Source organism: Octopus bimaculoides, chromosome 2 (assembly GCF_046866305.1).
Source record: "Octopus bimaculoides isolate indiv1 chromosome 2, ASM4686630v1, whole genome shotgun sequence".
NCBI lineage: Eukaryota > Metazoa > Mollusca > Cephalopoda > Octopoda > Octopodidae > Octopus > Octopus bimaculoides.
The window spans coordinates 127,372,605-127,392,268 of record NC_142929.1 but is presented as its reverse complement, the minus strand read 5'-3'; the positions used below and the strand labels follow the sequence as shown (position 1 = coordinate 127,392,268).

The following is a 19,664-nucleotide window of genomic DNA, read 5'->3' as shown; positions in this document are numbered from 1 at the left end:
AATTAAGGCAAGAGGAATTGTTAGAAAATATAGACTTAGGGTCTGTGATTTTCTTTTTAAATTGTAGAAGGGTTCTAAAGAAAATAAATTTGGGAACTGCTACTCTAAGGCATTTAACTTGGCACTCTAGCCTTCTTGCATATTTACTCTACACAAGCCAATGAGCGAATACTGTTAGAATTAGCAGTCAAATTCCTCTAAAACCACACTTTATAGTTATTAAAAAAGGAAGGATACACTGGATAATGTAATTATGGAAACATTAGGTGTTAAAAAAAAAAGAAAGATAAAGATGGGGTGGTCATGGATGGAGCACTTTGATCATGGATCTGCACGATCAGCACTGACCTGGAGCTAAACAACTTCTACCTCCGCCCCCACATTACTTGCACCTGTAACAACAACATCAATTATACACCATACAAACACAGTTACCAAGATATGTTAACAGAATGCCAAGAATAATAATACTACTACGACACCAAATTAAAAATGCTATCTCTCCATTTGCTCTGAAACAAACACAAAACTCACATAAATATCAAAAGCAACAGTATCAATAGCCACAGTAGTTCTAAGCTTTGTGTTGGACGGTTATGAACCCTTAGGAATCAAAACCAATTTGCATTTACCAAGTCCATCTTGTCTATCATTACTATAGTGACTATTAGAAATCTTTTATATAAAAACAAACACTCAAGCAAAATAAATACAACATTGACCAATGCTTTGTGAATGGAATTTTGCAGATAGAATATATACATACACACCTACACACACACACACACACACACACACACACACACACACAGAGTATGTATGTAAGTATGTATAAAATTTTGTGTCTGTGTATGTGTGTGTTTCAGTGAATAACATTGTAAGACAATGTGGTGAGGTGCATCTCTTTAGGTCAAAAGGTAACTTTTCCATTCAATAAATACAAATCAATAGAATAAGTAACAGACCGAAGCGAGTATTGGGTCAATAGGATTAGCTAAAACCCATGAAGGTGGTGTCTCACCCAACGTTGGAACCCAACAAGTAAAATCACGAAAAGTGTACATTCCGACCGTCATATTCCACTGCATGACACAAAGTACAGACCAGCTGGAAGTGTAGTATATATATATATATATATATATATATATATATATATATATATATATATATATCTGGTAGATGTTCTTAGAAGCTGTCCAAGCCTCACTACAGTTACAACATTATATACCAAGAGAGCTTCTATGTAGTAGTTTGACTTGCTAGAAATAGTAGCTAAATCTCCCTCAAATTACAAGCTACTGTCTTAAAAAAAAGACACATTGGGTGATGAAATCATGGGATCATCATCATCATCATATAACACCCATTTTCCAAACAGGATTGGGTTGGATGGTTTGACAGGATCTGATGGGCCCAAGAACTGCATCATGCTGTGGAGTCTACTTTGGCATGACTTTTACGGCTGAATGCCCTTTCTAATGCCAACCACTTTACAATTTGTGTGCTGGATGCACCAGTACTAATGAAGCCATCATGCAGTTTGAAAGACAACACACTCTGAGGGTGCAACATTATTATGCTAGATGAGGGGCAAAGCTGGGTAGAGGGGTAAACGTATAAGAACAAAAAAAGGTGAGACAGTCATGGCTGGGGTGCTTTTGATCATAGTTCTGTTCATTCAGAGTTGATCTGGGGCTAGACAACATCATATCTATCACTGACATTTTTTTTTCATTTCATCATGGGCTACAAAGGACTACAGTTTAGTATAAAAGTGTCCCCCATGTATCTATAATAACTTATCTCGAAGGGCTAACATCCTGACACTCGATCTCTCTATATCTCAAATCTTATTCTAACAGTGGTAGTCTTCACTGTCAAGTAAGACATTTTTTAAACCCTGGCAGAAACTGACCAATCATATTACATGTACGTGCCAGCATAATCATTATACCTGCACACATCAGCTGATACCTTTAATGCCCAGTTGCTCCTATTACCCCATCCCACACTTCCAGTTCATAAGTGGATGCTGCACATCTTGTAGAGACCTTTTTAGACTAATATGAAATAACAAACAGTATCAAAGTATAACAACAAAAACAATAATGCTAACTGTCTATCATCATAATTTTTCATGCTGGCATGGATTAGAAAGGTCTGCAGTTTAGTAGTCACCTCTTCCCATGTATCTTGATTCATTATCATTTCACCTACAAGATCCAGTGTTTATAAACTAACCCCTTAACATCTGCCAAGTCTTCTTGCCCTACCTCTTTTACAAGAATGCTTAAAACCAACTTATGATATCTCTTTACTAAGTAAACTAATTTCATTGGATATATATATCCATGCCATTGTAACTGTATCACCAACATACATCTTGGTAATCATGGTCTTAGCTTCTCACAGCCTTTCTACTAAGTTAACATCACACCTCCAAAATATCATTTTCATCTAATTCTTCTCCAGTTACATTGGCTGTTCTCCATCTTCCCTACCATACAGTATCACATTTCTGCATCTAGTCTGCTGACAAGAATATCTTAATTAGACAGAGAGATAACAATATAAAGAAAAGACTTTCAAATATAATGATATCTTTCGTAGATGCAATCCGATTTTTAAGAGAAAAGGACATGTTGATTCAGTGAGTCCTGATGTATTACTGGTTTTCATTTTAATGGCAACTGATGGGGGTGGGGTGGGACATTGGAAATCAGAAAAATGAGGTTCTAAGCCATAGTAATTAGTTTGAAAGCTCCATCCGAAGTCATGTAAGCTCATAAGGCCAGTTTCCATCTCAGTCATTCATTCGTATTGTATCCAAATATGAACCTCACTTTATTCTTTGTACTATTGATGCTTACTGCTATGTCCAGCCTGCTGTCTTGAGCTTTCCCCATCATTTTTATTCCTTGACCAACACATACATGCACACTTCTATGTCTAGAGATGATATTAAGTGGTTAGCATCATAAAACTGTGGTTTTAATTCATTGACTGGGGAACAGAGAGAGAGAGAGAGAGAAGGGGAGAGAAAAAGAGAGATTGATTTGGCTGCTATTTCTAGCAAGTGAAACAACCACATGGAATCTCTATCATTGGCTCATAACAACAATGGCTTCTAATGAGAGCGTGAACTGGCTCAGGAGGTTAGTGATATTTAGTTTGGTGTTTGATGACTTACATTCATATCTTGCGAGATTCAACACTATCTTGTCATCACTAAAATTAAATAAAAGTGAGAGAACCTTTACATAACATCATCCTAGACTTAGCAGTGTGCATGTATGTATTGGTCAAGGACTAAAAATGACTGAGTTGGGAGGGAGCTCAAGACAACAAGCTGGACACAGGGGGTAGGTATCAGCAATACAAGGACTAAAGTGGAGCTTAGATGATACAAATGAATGACTACGACAGCATTTAATCTATTGTTAAAATGGTCAAAAACAAAAAACAAAAGAGAGAGAGAGAGAGAGAGAGAGAGAGAGAGAGACTGAGAGAGAGAGAGAGAGAGAGAGAGAGACTGAGAGAGAGAGAGACTGAGAGAGAGAGAGACTGAGAGAGAGAGAGACTGAGAGAGAGAGAGACTGAGAGAGAGAGAGACTGAGAGAGAGAGAGAGAGAGAGAAGATGCGAGTTTTTTTATCATTTGCCAGGTCTAGAGAAAGGGGAAATGTTCATGGCCTTTGGAGGCTCTCCTAGACCAAAATCATTAATGCTATTCACATTCTTCTTAAAACACCTGCAGAAAAAAAAAACAAAAACATAAGTGCAGTCATGGCTGTATGGTAAGAAGCTTGCTTCTCAACCACATGGTTCTGGGTTCAGTCCCACTGCATGGTACCTTGGGCAAGTGTCTTCTATAACTTCGGGCTGACCAAAGATTTGTGAGTGGATTTGTTAGATGGAAACTGAAAAGAAGCCCATCATATATAAATATATATACATGTATATTTCTATGTGAGTGTTTTTGTGTCTGTGTTTGTCCCTTCCCCTCCCTACAATCACTTGACAACCGATGTTGGTGTGTTTACATCCCTGTAACTTAGTGGTTCAGCAGAAGAGCCTGATAGAATAAGTACCAGGCTTACAAAGAATAAGTCCTGGGGGTTGATTTCTTTGACTAAAAGGCAGTGCTCCAGCATGGCCACAGTCAAATGACTGAGACAAGTGAAAGAGTAAAACATGAGCAATGCAGAGAATTACAGAGAACCGAAGTTCTGTGAAGGAAGAACTGGTAGGGAGGTGCATGGAGTAACCATTCAAAGTTGAGTAGTGAAGGGTATATTACTGTCTGTATTTGATGGCATAAGAGATACAAAGAGCATATTTGATGCACCTTGATTTCAGGGACACATGTTCAGGAAACAAGTTTTTAGTACATTAAAGCATGTAAAATAGGCCCACCTTCACATGTAGGATCAGGGGAAATTCTTTGAGACATTTTTTTCTTGAAAAAAAAAAAAAAAAAAAGGTGGGGGTCTCATATGCCATCAAAAATGGGCGTATCAGGTCATTAAGAATGAAATGTCCGATTTTCTTATGCACCAAGTTTAACAATCGTTAACTCTAATGTTTTATCCTGACAGTTCTTTGTTTTACAACATTGAAGAGTTACCTCATCACTTTTCAAAATGCAATTCATGGTGTCTGATTATATTGTGAGTTTTCTCTTGTAGATCAATTTTTGTGAACCCATGAATATATCAAAAGTTTGTGTTGTGTATGGATATGAGCTCCATTATGGAACCAATGCATCCTAGACAGCTCGAAACATCAATGAAGTGTTTGGTGAAGATGTAGCGAATGGGTGCACTGTATGTTGATGGTTTGAGAAGTTCTGGTCTGGTCTGGTGACTTTTTTTCTTGAAAATCAGCACTGTGGTAGACCTGAGACCAAGATGGATAATGATGAGCTGGAAACTGTAGTGGAAGCAGATACATCTCAAACTATGTGTGGGTTAGCAGCAAGGTTTGGTGTTTTGATTACCATTGTAATAGATCATCTGAAACAAATCGGCAAGGTAAAGAAGCTGGACAAGTGGGTACCACATGAACTGAACAAGCATCAAATGATACTTCATCTTGAAACTTGCTGTTCTTTGCTGTCACGGCATAAAAGTGGACCATCTTTGCACTGTATTGTTACATATGATGAAAATTAGATTCTTTTCAACAATAGCAAGCATTCTGCATGGTGGCTGGATAGAGACAAAATGCCAAAACACAATCCAAAAAAGAATATTCACCAAAAAAAGCTAATGGTATCTGTTTGGTAGTCCAGTGCTGGTGTCATCCACTACAGCTTCATGAGACCTGGTAAGTCAATTACAGTGGATGTATACATCAACCAATTGGATGAAATGTTGAGTGAACTTGCAATTAAACAACCGAGATTGGGCAATAGAGACAAGCCAATTCTCTTGCAAGACAAGGCTCGACAACATGTTGCACAAAGAATGCTACTCAAGTTACAGGAATTGAAATTGGAAGTACTCTGTCATCCACCATATTCACCAAACCTTGCATCAACTGACAATCACGTTTTCCAGGCATTAGGCAACTTTTTGCAAGGAAAAAACTTCAAATCTGAAGATGTAAAAACAGCCTTTCATGATTTCATCACCTCTTGCTCTCCAGAATTTTTTGCTGCTGGCATAAATAAGCTACCGATAAAATGGTAAAATTGTATTGTTAATTTAGGTGCATGCTTTGATTAACTGCATTGCTTTTTGTTGAGATAAAATAAACTTTCACTTCAAAATCAGACATTTCATTCTTAATGACCCGATATTACATGTGAAGGTGCATGGCTTGGTAGTTAGGTTTTATTTGGCTCATGATTGTAAGGTTGTGAGTTCAATTCCTGGAGGTACATTGTATTCTTGAGCAAGACACTTCATTTCACATTGCTCCAGTTCATGCAGCTGGTAAAAATAAGCTGTACTTGTAATTCAAAAGGACCAACCTTGTCACATTCTGTATCGTGCTGAATCTCCCTCAGAACTATGTTAAAAGTATGTGTGTCTGTGGAGTACTCAGCCACATGCATGTTAATTTCATGAGCTAGTTGTTCTGTTGACCAGGCCATTCTTTTTTTATTTTTTATTTTACTTAGTAGCAGTTGTAGGGAATGAGGATGTTACATTAAGATATCTGATGATGTTAGTATTTTTAGGGAAATGTCCCAGCCTCGTTGTTATTGTTTGACCACTGGTCACCACTGACTGAGCAGACCTATGACTAAAGGCTTTCCCACAGTGACCAACTCACCTCTTTTTTTTTCCATATCACATAAAAAGCACCATTTGAGCGTGATCGTTACCAGCGTCGCCTTACTGGCACTTGAACAAAACATTCGAGCGAGGTTGTTGCCAGTGCCGCTGGACTGGCTCCTGTGCAGGTGGCACGTAAAAAACACCATCTGAGCGTGGCCGTTGCCAATACCACCAGACTGGCCCTCGTGCTGATGGCATGTAAAAGCACCCACTACACTCTCGGAGAGGTTGGCTTTAGGAAGGGCATCCAGCTGTAGAAACTCTGCCAGATCAGATTGGAGCCTGGTGCAGCCATCTGGTTCACCAGTCCCCAGTCAAATCGTCCAATCCATGCTAGCATGGAAAACGGATGTTAAATGATGATGATGATGATGATGATGACAGTAAACCCAGATCCAGATTATAGAATTTGATTTACTCTTTTACATGTTTCAGTCATTTGACTATGGCCACGCTGGAGCACTGCCTTTTAGTCAAACAAATCGACCTCACGACTTATTCATTGTAAGCCTAGTACTTATGTCATTGGTCTCTTTTGCCAAACCACTAAGTTATAGGACATAAACACAGCAACATTGGTTGTCAAGCAATGGTGGTGGTGGTGGTGGTAGTGGAGGAACAAACACAGACATACAAACATATACATATATATATATATATATGACGGGCTTCTTTCACTTTCCGTCTACCAAATCCAGTCACAAGGCTTTGGTCGGTCCAAGGCTATAGTAGAAGACACAAGCCCAAGGTGCCACACAGTGGGACTGAACTTGGAACAATGTGGTTAGAAGCAAGCTTCTTACCACAGAGCCATGCCTTGTCCATTTTTTAAAAAAATATTGTAAAGATTTGGATTCTTAGAAAGTTGAAAAACATGCCGATTAGTGGTTCTCAGCTATTTTTTTTTTACCTATGGAGCCCTTTGATTTCTATTTTATTCTGATTGGTCTTCAGAGCCATTCAATGTTTAAAAAAATCCTATTATATTTTTAGAATGAAATGACATTAGGGTAAAGACCCCCTTTGGTTATGAATGACCATGGGATTTCACCTACAAGTTCCCCTCCAAGGAACAAGTCTGGGAGCAAAGTTGTTTTTTTGTGGAAGGCCAGCAGTTGCCCATGCATACCAGCCTTCCATCTCCACTCCACCAATGTTATCCAAGAGAAATGCAAAGGCTGATACAGCTTGGCCCCAGTGATATTGCAACTCATTTCTACAGCTGAGTGAAATGGAGCAATGTGAAATTAAGTGTCTTGCTCAAGAACACAACACACAGCCTGGTCTGAGAATCGAACTCACTACCTCGTGATTGTGAGCCCGATGCTCTAACCACTAAGCTATGAACCTTCACTAAATAATATTAGGAGTTTTTCTTTTTTATTTTTATGTAATTCCTTAAATAATATTAGGAATTATATATAAAAAATTGTTAAAATATTTTGTGTATTGTAGAAGTATAACCAATTTATTGCAGATAAATTTTAGCAACAAAATCTTGCATGGACCCCACAAGGACCATATGGACCCTGGGTGAGAACCACTGATGTAGAGGGTTCCTCACAGCAGGAGACTTAAGAGAGACAAGGTAGGGCAGAAGAAATGGTATTTCTGCCAGAGATGTAATTAAGTAAAAGTTAGAGGAGACAGAATGTGTATGTTTGTGAAAGAGAAAACACGGATTACTGTTCTTTAGCCCCTGGTCAGCCCTGACTGAGAAGATCAATAGTCACAGACAGTCCCCATGTGGTCTTTTTAGGGATGTCTTAGATTATGTTATCAAATATGTCCTTCTTTGTTTTAAGATATTTGATGTTATCTGAGGGAAATTTTACTGCTATTTTTCTCAGGTCAAGCTACTGCACAGAGACTGACTCATCTGAAGTGAAGCAGTAGTGTTGTTAAGGATGTTGAAGTAGAAGATAGTTAAAAGATAAGGAAAAGCAATCAAGAGAGAGAGAGAGAGAGAGAGAGAGAAAGAGAGAGAAAGAGAGAGAGAGAGAGAGAGAGAGAGAGAGAAAGAGAGAGAGAGAGAGAGAGAGAAAGAGAGAGAGAAAGAGAGAGAGAGAGAAAGAGAGAGAGAGAGAGAGAATATAATAGGCTAAAGATGAAGGAGAAACTTACGTGGTCAAGAGAGGAGAGGAAGATATTTAGTGGTTATATAATTAAAGTTTATAATTAGAGGAACACTAAATGTTTATTGAAAATACAGAAAATGTAGTAGTAATAGAACAGGATCTGCAGTGGTGAAATATTCTTAGCCATAGTAATGTGGTCTATGGTGCTAATATGGAAATATGGAGGAAGAGATAACAACTGTAATTAAATTTATTAAAATCATTATGACTTAATCACTGAAAGAAGGGCAGTGTTCATAACCTTTGTGGGGGCTTTCCAAAGCTGGTAGGGGCGAAGGGAAGACACAACTTATAGATTATCTTCAGACAAATGCTTGCTCTAAATACCTGAACGCTGGTCCAAACACTTGAAATAGAAAGGAATCTGATAAAGACACCCACCAAGGCAACAGATTATTAATCCAGACAATAGATCGAGTCCTCCACCAAAGAACACCTGGCAAGCTTTCACACAGTTTTCGTCAGCCCAATTCACTTATAGGGATTATGTTGAACTAAGGTTACGGAGAGAAAACATTTGCCCAATGTAACATGCAGTGAGATTGAACTTGGAACCATACAATAAGAAAGCAAACTTCCTAATTACACAACTACAACTATAGTCACATAGTCATTACTATGATTCCAACTATGGTCTGAATCATAGCAATGTCTACAGTAGTGATAGTATTGTGATAAATGTAGTCATCTGTAAGGATGACATGGTCAGTCATAGTATCGTCTATAATGATAACAGCATTATAATAGAAATACAGTGATTATAGTGGTGATGTGGTCACAATTACAGTAATGTTTACAGTGGTTATAATATTATGGTAAAAGTAAAACTACAGTAATGATAATCATAGTAATGTCTATAGTAGTGATAGCCATGTCTCATGATGATAGTAATGTGGTAGAGGTAGTGACTATAGAAGTGATGTGATCGCAGTCACAGAAATAACTACAGTGGTGGTGTTTTGGTCACAATCATAATTATGTCTAGAGCGTTGTTTGTACAGACACCGCAACTGTAGTGGTAATACATAGACAATCATAGTAATATTATTAATGATTGTATTGGTAAATGTGTAGGAGTGTCTTGGTAGCTGCAGTGACTATTATGGCGATATATTCAGTCATAGTAAAACCTGCTGTAGTAATAGTATAGAGGTGTATAAATCATTATGATAAAAACAATATTGATAATAATCCTTTCAACTAAAGGCACAAGGCCTGAAATTCCTGGGCAGGGGACCAGTCGATTACATAGACCCCAGTGTTTCACTGGTACTTAATTCATTGACCCCGAAAAGATGAAAAGCAAAGTCAACCTTGGCAGAATTTGAACTCAGAACGTGCAGACGGACGAAATGTCGCTACACATTTTGCCCGGCATGATAATGATTCTGCCAGCTTGTTGAGTAATAAGAATCCTATTACTTATTTCACAATCCCTTAAAATTTGAAATAGGAAGAATTTGGTACATGAGAATAGTAAAGGTCATGCTTATAATGATTGGTGTGTTGGGAACAGTAAGCAAAGATATAGACAAGTGACTGAAGGAGATTGGAATAGAATGCTCGGTAGAAAGTTTATCTCTTAGGGACAGCAACGATTATTAGGAGGGTTCTAAGCACTAGAATGACTGCTGAAAAGTTGTGAATACATGAGGTTACAGACAGTAACCAGTTGCCCACATAAGTCCTACCAGGAATAAGACCAAACCTGAACCAAACCAAAATAACATTAACAATAACAATAGGCATCAATGGGCTAAGGTGCAAAATGTGGATACAGTATTTGATGGTATCTAAGACACACTTCTTACCCTGCAAAATGTTTCATACAGATCAACTCAGGTCTTATTTGCAAAGTGGGGCCTACCATAAGTTTTAATACAGTAAAAATTTCTTTCCTGAATATGTAGTTCTGAAACTGGGGTGCGCCTGACATACCTGAGCAATTACATCATCTCTGTTATATCAGTATTTAATATCATCATATTATACCTGCAGCAAATGTTGTCATTGTTGTTTAGCTCCTGGTCAGCCTTAATCTAACAAACCTATAACCAAAAGCATTCCAGCAGTGGCCATCCTATTGTTTTTCCTATGTGCAAAGACCGCCAAGACCACATTATACCCTGGATCCTTTTGCAAGACAATAAGGGATGATTTGATGGAGGTTTGAATGTATAACCTTAATCAGGAGGGTGAGCAGTTATCATGACCCTTTACAGGGCCTCCGAGACTGATAGAAGGAATGTGCCCTAAAAATGGAGAACTGGCCCCAATACTTGCAATAGAGTGGACTCTGCTAAGGGTATGTAAGATACCAGGTATAGTGTTAAATGAGGCGACATACATACATAATACATAGAGTCACTATTTGTAAGTCGACTGACCCCACAGTAGTTGCTTTGTTTGCTCAATATTGCTAAAGTATATTCTGGAAATAAATACAACACAGAACTGAAGAACGGTATTGGAATAATACTAAGAAAAAGAAATGCAGCAGCATCAAGGTAGACATTAAACAGAAATACTATATTGGTACTGTGCTACAGTTCCATATGGTAGTGATTTTAACAGTGATGCTTATGTCAAGCAATAACAAAACTATTGTAGACAAGCAAATGAAGAACCCTCTACAAGGACACTCAAACTGTTTGAAATAACAGTCATGTCTCTTTTAAATCACATCTTGCTTTCTTAAAATGAGAAAGGACACGTTAGATAATATAGTTTGAGATAAGTTGTTTGAATAAAATACAGGTTGGTCATGACTGGAATGCTTTTGAACATAAATCTTCTAAATCAGGGCTCATCTGGGATTAAACAACAACAGTCAAAGTATTGCAAAGGGTAAAAGTAGTGGTGGTGATAGTGGGGGGGGGATATCCGCCTCAATAGAATTAACATCAATATGAAGGCAGCGAGCTGGCAGAATCATTAGCACGCTGGGCAAAATGCTTAGTGGTATTTTGTCTGCTGTTATGTTCTGAGTTCAAATTCCGCCGAGGTCGACTTTGCCTTTCATCCTTTCGGGGTCGATAAATTAAATACCAGTTATGCACTGGGGTCGATGTAATTGACTTAATACCTTTGTTTGTCCCCTCTATGTCTAGCCCCTTGTGGGCAATAAAGAAATAACAATTAACATCAATATTGGTGGGATAACATCACAGCAGAAGCAACAGTTGTAGTGGTGGGGTAACATGTCTCACTACAAGCAATAGTAGTGGTGGGATAATATGTCTGAGTAGAAGCAATAGCAGTAGTGGGATAACATGCCGCAATAGCAGTAGTGGGATAACATGCCTCAGTAGAAGTAGCAGTAGTAGTGTTGGGGTAAAATGTCTCAGTACTTTGACTGTTATTGTTGTTTAACCAGAGATCAGAAGATTTATGACGAAAAGCATTCCAGTCATGACCATCCTGTATTTTATTCAAACAATTTATCTCAAACTATATTATCAAATGTGTCCTTCCTCAATTTTAGATAGCAGGGTCTGATTCAAAAAGAGATGTGGCTGCTATTTCAAACGGTTTGACTGTCCCTGTAGAGGGGCCTTCATTTGCATGTCTACAATACCATTGTTATTACTTGACGTAAACATTACTATTAAAGTCACTACCATATGGAACTGTAGCACAGAACCAATATAGAATTTCTGTTTAATGTCTACCATAGTGCTGCTGCATTTATTTCTAATACTATTATTCCAATACTATTATTTCAGTTCCATGGTATAGTTATTTCCAGAAAGTACTTTAGTAATATTGAGAAAACAAAGAAACCTTTAAGTGGCCGTCTGACTTGCTAGAAATACCATTCAAATCACCCTTGGATTATTCTGTACTGCCTTGTAATAGGGCACATGGTGTAATATGGTTTTGGGATCCCTGCACATATGAAAAAGAATGGGATAGTTACAGATGGAACGCCTTTGGATGTAGATCTACTTAATCAGTGGCAGTGGTGGGATAACATTTGTCTCAATAGAACTAGGAGCAAAAGTGGTGGGGAAACATATCTCAACAGAATAGGAGTAGTGGTGGGGTAACATTTGTCTCAATAGAACTAGGAGCAAAAGTGGTGGGGAAACATATCTCAACAGAATAGGAGTAGTGGTGGAGTAACATTTGTCTCAATAGAACTAGTGACAGAAGTGACTGTGTAACATGTCTCAGTAGAGCAACAGTCATATGGGGGGGGGGGCACATATCTCTGCATACATAACAGCAGTAGTGGTGGCAGGGTAACATTTGCCTCATGAGAAATCAAAAGTAGCTGAGGTAGGATAACCTGATACACCACTCAGTAGAAAAAGTAGCAGTGAGAGGGTAACTTTTGCCTCCAAAGAAGCAACAAAGATGATAGTGGAGAATCATTTGACACGGTAAAAGAAAATGTGGTTGGAATGGGATAACATGTATCATATCAGTACAGGCTTTAGTAGTAGTGATGGGTAAAATTAGCCTCAATTAAACTAACAGTAATGCTGATGGGGTAACATATGCAACAGTAGAAGTAACAGTAGCAGTGATGGGCTAACATTTATTTCAGTAGAAGGGTAGCAGAAATGGAGTAACATTTGTTATAGCAGTGTAGTAGTGGTAGGGTAACATCTGTCCCAGTAGAAACAATAGTAGTAATGAAGGGTCAACATTTGACTCATTAGAAGCAAAAATAATGGTGGGGTAATGTTTCATCTGAAGTAACTGTAGTAGTGGTGGAGTAATATTTCTCTCATTACAATAACAAATTGTGGTGGGGTAACATGTCTCAGTAGTAGTAGTAGTAGTAGTAGTAGTAGTAAAGTAACATTCATCTCAGTAGAAACTAAACTAGTAGGGGAGGGGTAATACATGTCTCAGTAGAGACAACAGTGGTAATGGTGGGGGGTAACATTGATGTAAGTAGAAGTAATAAGAGCAATAGTGGGGTAATATGCCTCGGTAGGAAATAACAGTTGTGGAGGAGAAATAACATGTCTCAGGAAAAGCAACAGAGGTAGAGTTGTTGTGGGGAAATATTTGACTCAGTACGAGCAAAAATTACAATGGCTGACATGGGGTAACATGCCTCTGTGGAAACAATTGCAGCAGTGGTGGGGTTACATTTCTTTCAGTAGAATAACAAATTGTAGTAGGTATAGCATTTGTAGTAGTAGTAGTAGTAGTAGAGTAACATCTCAACAGAGACAACAGTGTTAGTGGTAGGGGTAACATACCTCTATAAAAATAACAATTACAGTTTAGGGGTAACATGTGTCTCAATAGAAACAACAGTGATAGTGGCAAGGTAGAGATTTATAATTCAGTACAAGGAAAACTAATGATGGGATAACATGCTTCTGTAGAAGCAACAGTGGTAGTAGTGGGGTAACATGTCTCAGTAAAATAATCATAGTAATGGTACAGAACATTGTTTTCAATTGAATAACAAGTTGTGTGGAAATAACATTTGCCTCAGTACAAGAAATAACAACATTGGTAACATACCTCTCTAGAAATAACAGATGTAGTGGAGGGGTAACATAAGCAATGGTAGTGGTAGTGGGATAATGTTTCTCTCAGCTGAATATCAATTTGTGTGGGGATAACTTTTGTCTCATGTAGAAAAAAATAATAGTAATAGTAGTGGAGGTGGAACACATGCCTCACTAGAAACAACAGAGATACAGAGGGGTAACATGCCTCAGTAGAAATAACAGTTGTAGTGGAGGGGTAACATACATCGCAGTAGAAACAATAATTGTAGAGTAGTAGTGGGGAATGATTTGACTCAGCACAAGCAAAAATAATGGTAGGGTAAAGTATTTCTGTACAAACAATTCTAGTAGTCATAGGGTAACATTTCTCTCAGTTGAATAACAAATTGTGGTGGGGATAACATTTTCTTCTGTAGCAGTAGTAGTAGTAAAGGTGGGGGTAATACTTATGTCAGAAAAAGTAATGAGAGTAGTAATGGGGTAACATGCCCTGTAAAAATAATTATAATGGAGAGGCAACATATGTCTTATATGAAGCAACAGTAACAGAGTAGCTGTGAGGAAACATCTGACTTACTACATACAAAAATAATGGTGGGCTAACACATAATAGTAGAGGTGGAAAAACATTTATGCCAGGAGAAATAATAATAGCATGAGTGGTGGGGTAACATGCTTCTGTAGAAATAACAGTTATAGAGGAGGAGTAACATAAGTCTCAGCAGAAACAATAATAGTAAAAACATTGTCGGGAAACATTTGGTTAAGCACTAGCTAAAATAATGACTGGGGAACATGCATCAGTAGATGCAAGTGTAATAGTAATAGTGGGATAACATGTCTCTGTAGAAAGAATAATAGTAGTGGTAGAGTAATGTTTCTTTCAGTTTAATATCAACTTGTGTGGGCATGTGTGGGGTAACATTTGCCTCACATAGAAACAATAGTCATAGAAATAGTAGTGAAGGGGTAACATGTGCCTCACTAGAAACAACAATGGTATGATGATAGCATTGGTGGGGCTATCATGTCTCTGTAGAAATAACAGTTTTAGGGGTAACATAAGTCTTAGCAGAAACAATAGAAGTAAAGAAGTTATGGGGAAATATTTGACTAAACACAAGCTAAAATAATGGGGTAACATGTATTAGAAACAAGAGTAACAGTGGTGGGGTAACATGTCTCAGTAGAAACATTAATAATAGTAGTAGAATAGTATTTCTCTCAGCTGAATATCAGTTTCTGTGAGGATAAAATTTGCCTTGTGTAGCAACAATAGTAATAGAAATAGTAGTGGAGGGATAACATGTATGTCAATAGTATAACAGCATTTAGAGGGGTTACATGACTCTGTAGAAATAACAATTGTAGTGGAGGGCTAACATACATTTCAGTAGAGGTGGGGTAACATCTAACTTAGTAGAAGTAATGGTGGAAGCTATTTGCAACTTGGGATAACACATGTCTTAGTTTTAGCAACAGTGGTATCGGCAATAGCAGCAGTGGTAAGATAATGGTGCTCAGTGGTTAAGGTGGTAGTTGCAGAGGTAAGTTATAATTCTGTTAACACTGATCGCTATTGCTGCAGGGGTAGGAGTGATGAAATTAGAGGCAGTTATAGCAACTATTACGTGGGCTAACAGGAAGAGTAATGGTGGCAGGTGGTAGCAATATTTACCACTGTGGTAGGTGTGCGACAGCAGAAGAGTTAATAACTGCTGTAACAATGATCATGGCAGTGGCTACAGATATAGTAGTAAGGGTAGCAGCAGTGAAGGGTAGTTGTAGTAGTAGTAGTAGTAGTAGTAGTAGTAGTAGTAGTAGCAGTGGTGATAGTGATGGTGGTAGCTGTAATAAGCATTGTGGTAGTGATAATGGCAAGAGTAAAGGTTATAGCTATAATATTAAGGGTAATAGCAGTATTATTATTATTATTATTATTATTATTTTATTATTATTATTATATCATTCTTGTTATTCTTGTAGTAGTGGTAGTGGTGGTAATATTTGCCAATGTTATCGGGGTGGTAGAGATAATAAGCATTGTAGTAGTGATATTGGCAATAGTAGTGGTCATAACTGTAGTAGTAGTAGTAGTAGTAGTAGTAGTAGTAGTAGTAGTTGTAGTAGTGGTAGCAGCAGCAGCAACAGCAGTGGTGGTGGTGGTAGTGGTAGTAGTATTGTGGACATCGTGTATTTGTGTAACAAAATAAGTCTATTGATTTTACATTGCTACAAGACTGTGTGTGTAGAATTGGTGGTGGTGGTGGTGGTGGTGGGTGTATATCGATTGTATGCTGGTATAGAACATAGAATGGATGTTATTGATTTTCCTTCATTACGATGGTTTATGCACAGTTTTTGCATTGTCAAGATTTGTCAGTAGGCATGTGCACCTGTGCTCACGCGTATATGAACGTATCTGGTTGTTGTTGTATAAATTCTGACCATCAGATCAATGTGTATGTATGTATGTATGTATGTACATGTGTGCATGTGCATATGGGTATATGTGTATGCTTGTGTGAGAGAGAGAGAGAGAGAGAGAGAGAGAGAGAGATAGAGAGAGAGAGAGAGAAAGAAACAGAGAGAGGAGGAGAATGAGAAATGCATAACTAGCTGCTTATGATATTGAAAGTGTGTGCATATTGGTGCATGCATGTGCATCTTGCTTCAAAAAGTGTGTATGCCAGTAATGATGTGTAGTTAGTGAGAAGCAAACCAAAGTAGTGTGTGAGGTCATTCTTGGAAGGTGCATATTTAAATAGTTATTGTTGCACACCAATGATTGCAGATAGGAAAAAACAAAAACAAAAAAAAAAAAAGTATCCACACACTTCTCAATGTTTTATACATGCTTATAAAAGTTCAGTTAAGCATACTTCGATGCACCAAAAGTTTTATTTTTGTTTTTAATAATATTAAGCCAGTTCAATCTTGGGGTTTTGGCATAGAGATCGTCCAGAAGATCTTTGGTGAAAAAAACAAGCAAAACAAAAAACAAATTAACAAAAAAAAAACAAAGAAACAAACCAAAAAGTTGATTCATTTCTTCAAAGAATTTGATGTAGCTTAAAAACAGAGGATCTTTTTTATATTTACTTTCACTTTACCATTCAAAGGACTGATAGATATGGCTTCAAGGAAAATATTTGGCTCGAGGGTCAATTTTAGTTCTGTTAAACAGTGACCTATTTTTCCTTAGTTAATGTGGCTGTTAAGGCTTGGTTAGCTCTGATTGAATATACCAAAACCATTGAGGTAGCTGGTGAAAGAACAGTATGCAATCTATAGATCTTGCACTTCAGAGACACCAAAAATCTGTTTAATCGAGAACCATACTCCCAACACATATTTCCTCTACAATCCAACATATAAGTTTAGACAGAGGCTACAAAGGTTGAGGAAAGGGTACACATGGTCTGAGTGCAATAGTTGATGTTCTTTGGCACCTAACTCTGATGGTATGCATTTCAGCACACTTTTTGTTTGATTTTAATATGATTAATGATACTGTGGCTATTTTTGTATGCACTGCATCTGATAGCACATAAAACACATTTTTTTCAAAAAATATATCTCAAAAAATGACCTCAGGTCCTATATGTGTAACTGGACCTATATTACATGCTTTAACACACTAAAAACCTATTTTCCTGAATATGTACTGGTGACATTGGGGTGCATCTAAGATGCCCATGCATCTTTTATGCCTCAAATATGGTATGTGTCTTTTGTATTTTGTATATGTAGACTAAATAGGTTGGATAGTATTCGTTATTTTGTTACAGTACAGTATAGAGATGTAGTAAATGTGTAATGACAATGAATATAACTAATTGAGTGGTTGGCATTAGAAAGGGCATCTAACCACAGAAACCATGTCAAATTAGAGCCTGGTGCAGTTCTTCAGCTTGACAGTTCCTGTCAAACTGTCCAACCAATGTCAGCACAGAAAATGGATGTTAGACAATGATGATGAGTTTACCATAGAATCAATATGTCTAGATGGTCTTTTATCTTGAGGACTTCTTATTGCAGATGGTCTCTGCTCAGTGTGAGACAATGAAATGTTCATGTTTAGTTCAGTGAGATTTATTTGTGAAAAGATAAGCAGATGTCCAGGAAGTATTGGTATATTCTATGATGAATATTGTTTTTACACTAGTTATTGTACCATGTTTTGGTCTGGGTTATCTTAAAAGTATTTGTGGATTATTTTGCTCTTTGTTCTTTATTATGTGGTATATTTATATACTTGAATCATAAACAATTAAAAAACTTTGTACTAAAATATTTAAGTATAAATAAAGATTGTTTTTTTTACATTGACACAATGTCAAAAATTAATAAGAAAAGTTGGAGTTAATTGTACATACATGTACATATTTATCAACACTGGAGAGAAATTTGAACTCAGAAGCTAAATATTTTAAATTTAGTTAATTACCCTCTCATCTCATCCTTAGTATTCATAATGATATATTTATTAGATATACTCAAAACCTGATATTTATAGCAGAAAAAGTGGAAATTTGTAGCATTTACGCTTTTCTAAAGAGTCTAACTTTCTATTAGGTAGTGTTAACTTCAAATCTGAAAAAGATGGATAGGATCTGGAAAATTGGGTAGGGGAAATTTTATTTAAAATTTTGTTTTTTCTTGTTTAAAATTTGAAATTAATAAACTGAAGTACTTTTCTAAACTGCATTCAAGTGAATGAGGATGTGAAGATGTGACATTTAAACTTGAACTCAAATCAAATTTCAATTAAAAGAAAAAAAATGTTGATTCATTCTCAAATTTGCTATTTATTGGATTTTGATTAGAGTGTAAATTTTAGTTTCAAATTTTCAACTATTTCAATTCAAAAACAACATTCAAATTTTATCAATTTTAAACTGATACCAAAGAACCTTGAACCTTAAATTTCAATCACTGTAAAGTATTAAAAAAAATTAAATTTTGAAAAAAAAAATTGGAGGAATTTTGACATGTTATACAGAACATTGAAGTCTTGACACTGTGGTTTACAGACAATGAAGTTAATGAATATTTCATAATTGACACCGGTATACCTGGTAATTAAAATAATTGCCATAAGGATTCCAGAAAATTGACAGGTACTTATCTAGAGATCGTAAATTATTAAGAATGAAGGAAGCAATTGTGATATCAATGATAATTGAAATAGTTCTCTCTATAAGAAACATTCAGTTTATCTCAAATGACTGAAACAAATTCTGGTGAGGCTAAAATCGATTTAATCCCCATCCCCTTGTAGTTGACTGGTATACATTTTGCCAACTGAAATATAATAAAAGGCAGTTATCAAATTTCCCATACTTTATGATGGAAAACGGGCATTGAATAATGATGTTGATGATTTCTTCAATTGTAGAATGGCATTACTTCTTGCTTTTATTAGAGAGGTCAATTTCTAAATTTTACTTTGAAAGGAGTTCTAATAATATATGAAACGGTAATTTTTATTTATTTCTTTTTGTTGTACCACAAAGGACAGAAAGAAACCGCAGGATGAAAGATGTGTTTGAATTAGGCCTAAGCTTGAAGTGTTGCAGGTTAAAAAAAAATGATAAAATACATATAACAATAATAATTTGAATAATTCATATAATAAACAGAAGATATTTCTTATCTTAGCCTTGCCTCCAGTCACAGAATGTACAAGACGGAATAGCTTCATGTTTGAATATCCACTTGCAATCTTATTTCATGCCGCACTTACATACGAACTAA

At 36.8% G+C, this 19,664-nt stretch overlaps 1 protein-coding gene across 2 annotated transcripts in view; it reads right to left on the bottom strand.

Annotated features, from left to right (window-relative positions):
- Window positions 1-19,664, bottom strand: part of LOC106871216 (LETM1 domain-containing protein 1) — a 174,159-nt gene that overhangs the window by 51,942 nt on the left and 102,553 nt on the right. The window contains exon 9 of one of the 2 annotated variants that reach the window (XM_089347660.1): window positions 3,191-3,228. The exons of the other annotated variant lie outside the window; for it this stretch is intronic. Coding sequence (XP_089203786.1) covers window positions 3,215-3,228 — 14 coding nt within the window. The 3' untranslated portion in view covers window positions 3,191-3,214. The remainder of the gene's footprint in view (window positions 1-3,190; window positions 3,229-19,664) is intronic. 2 annotated transcript variants of the gene reach the window in all.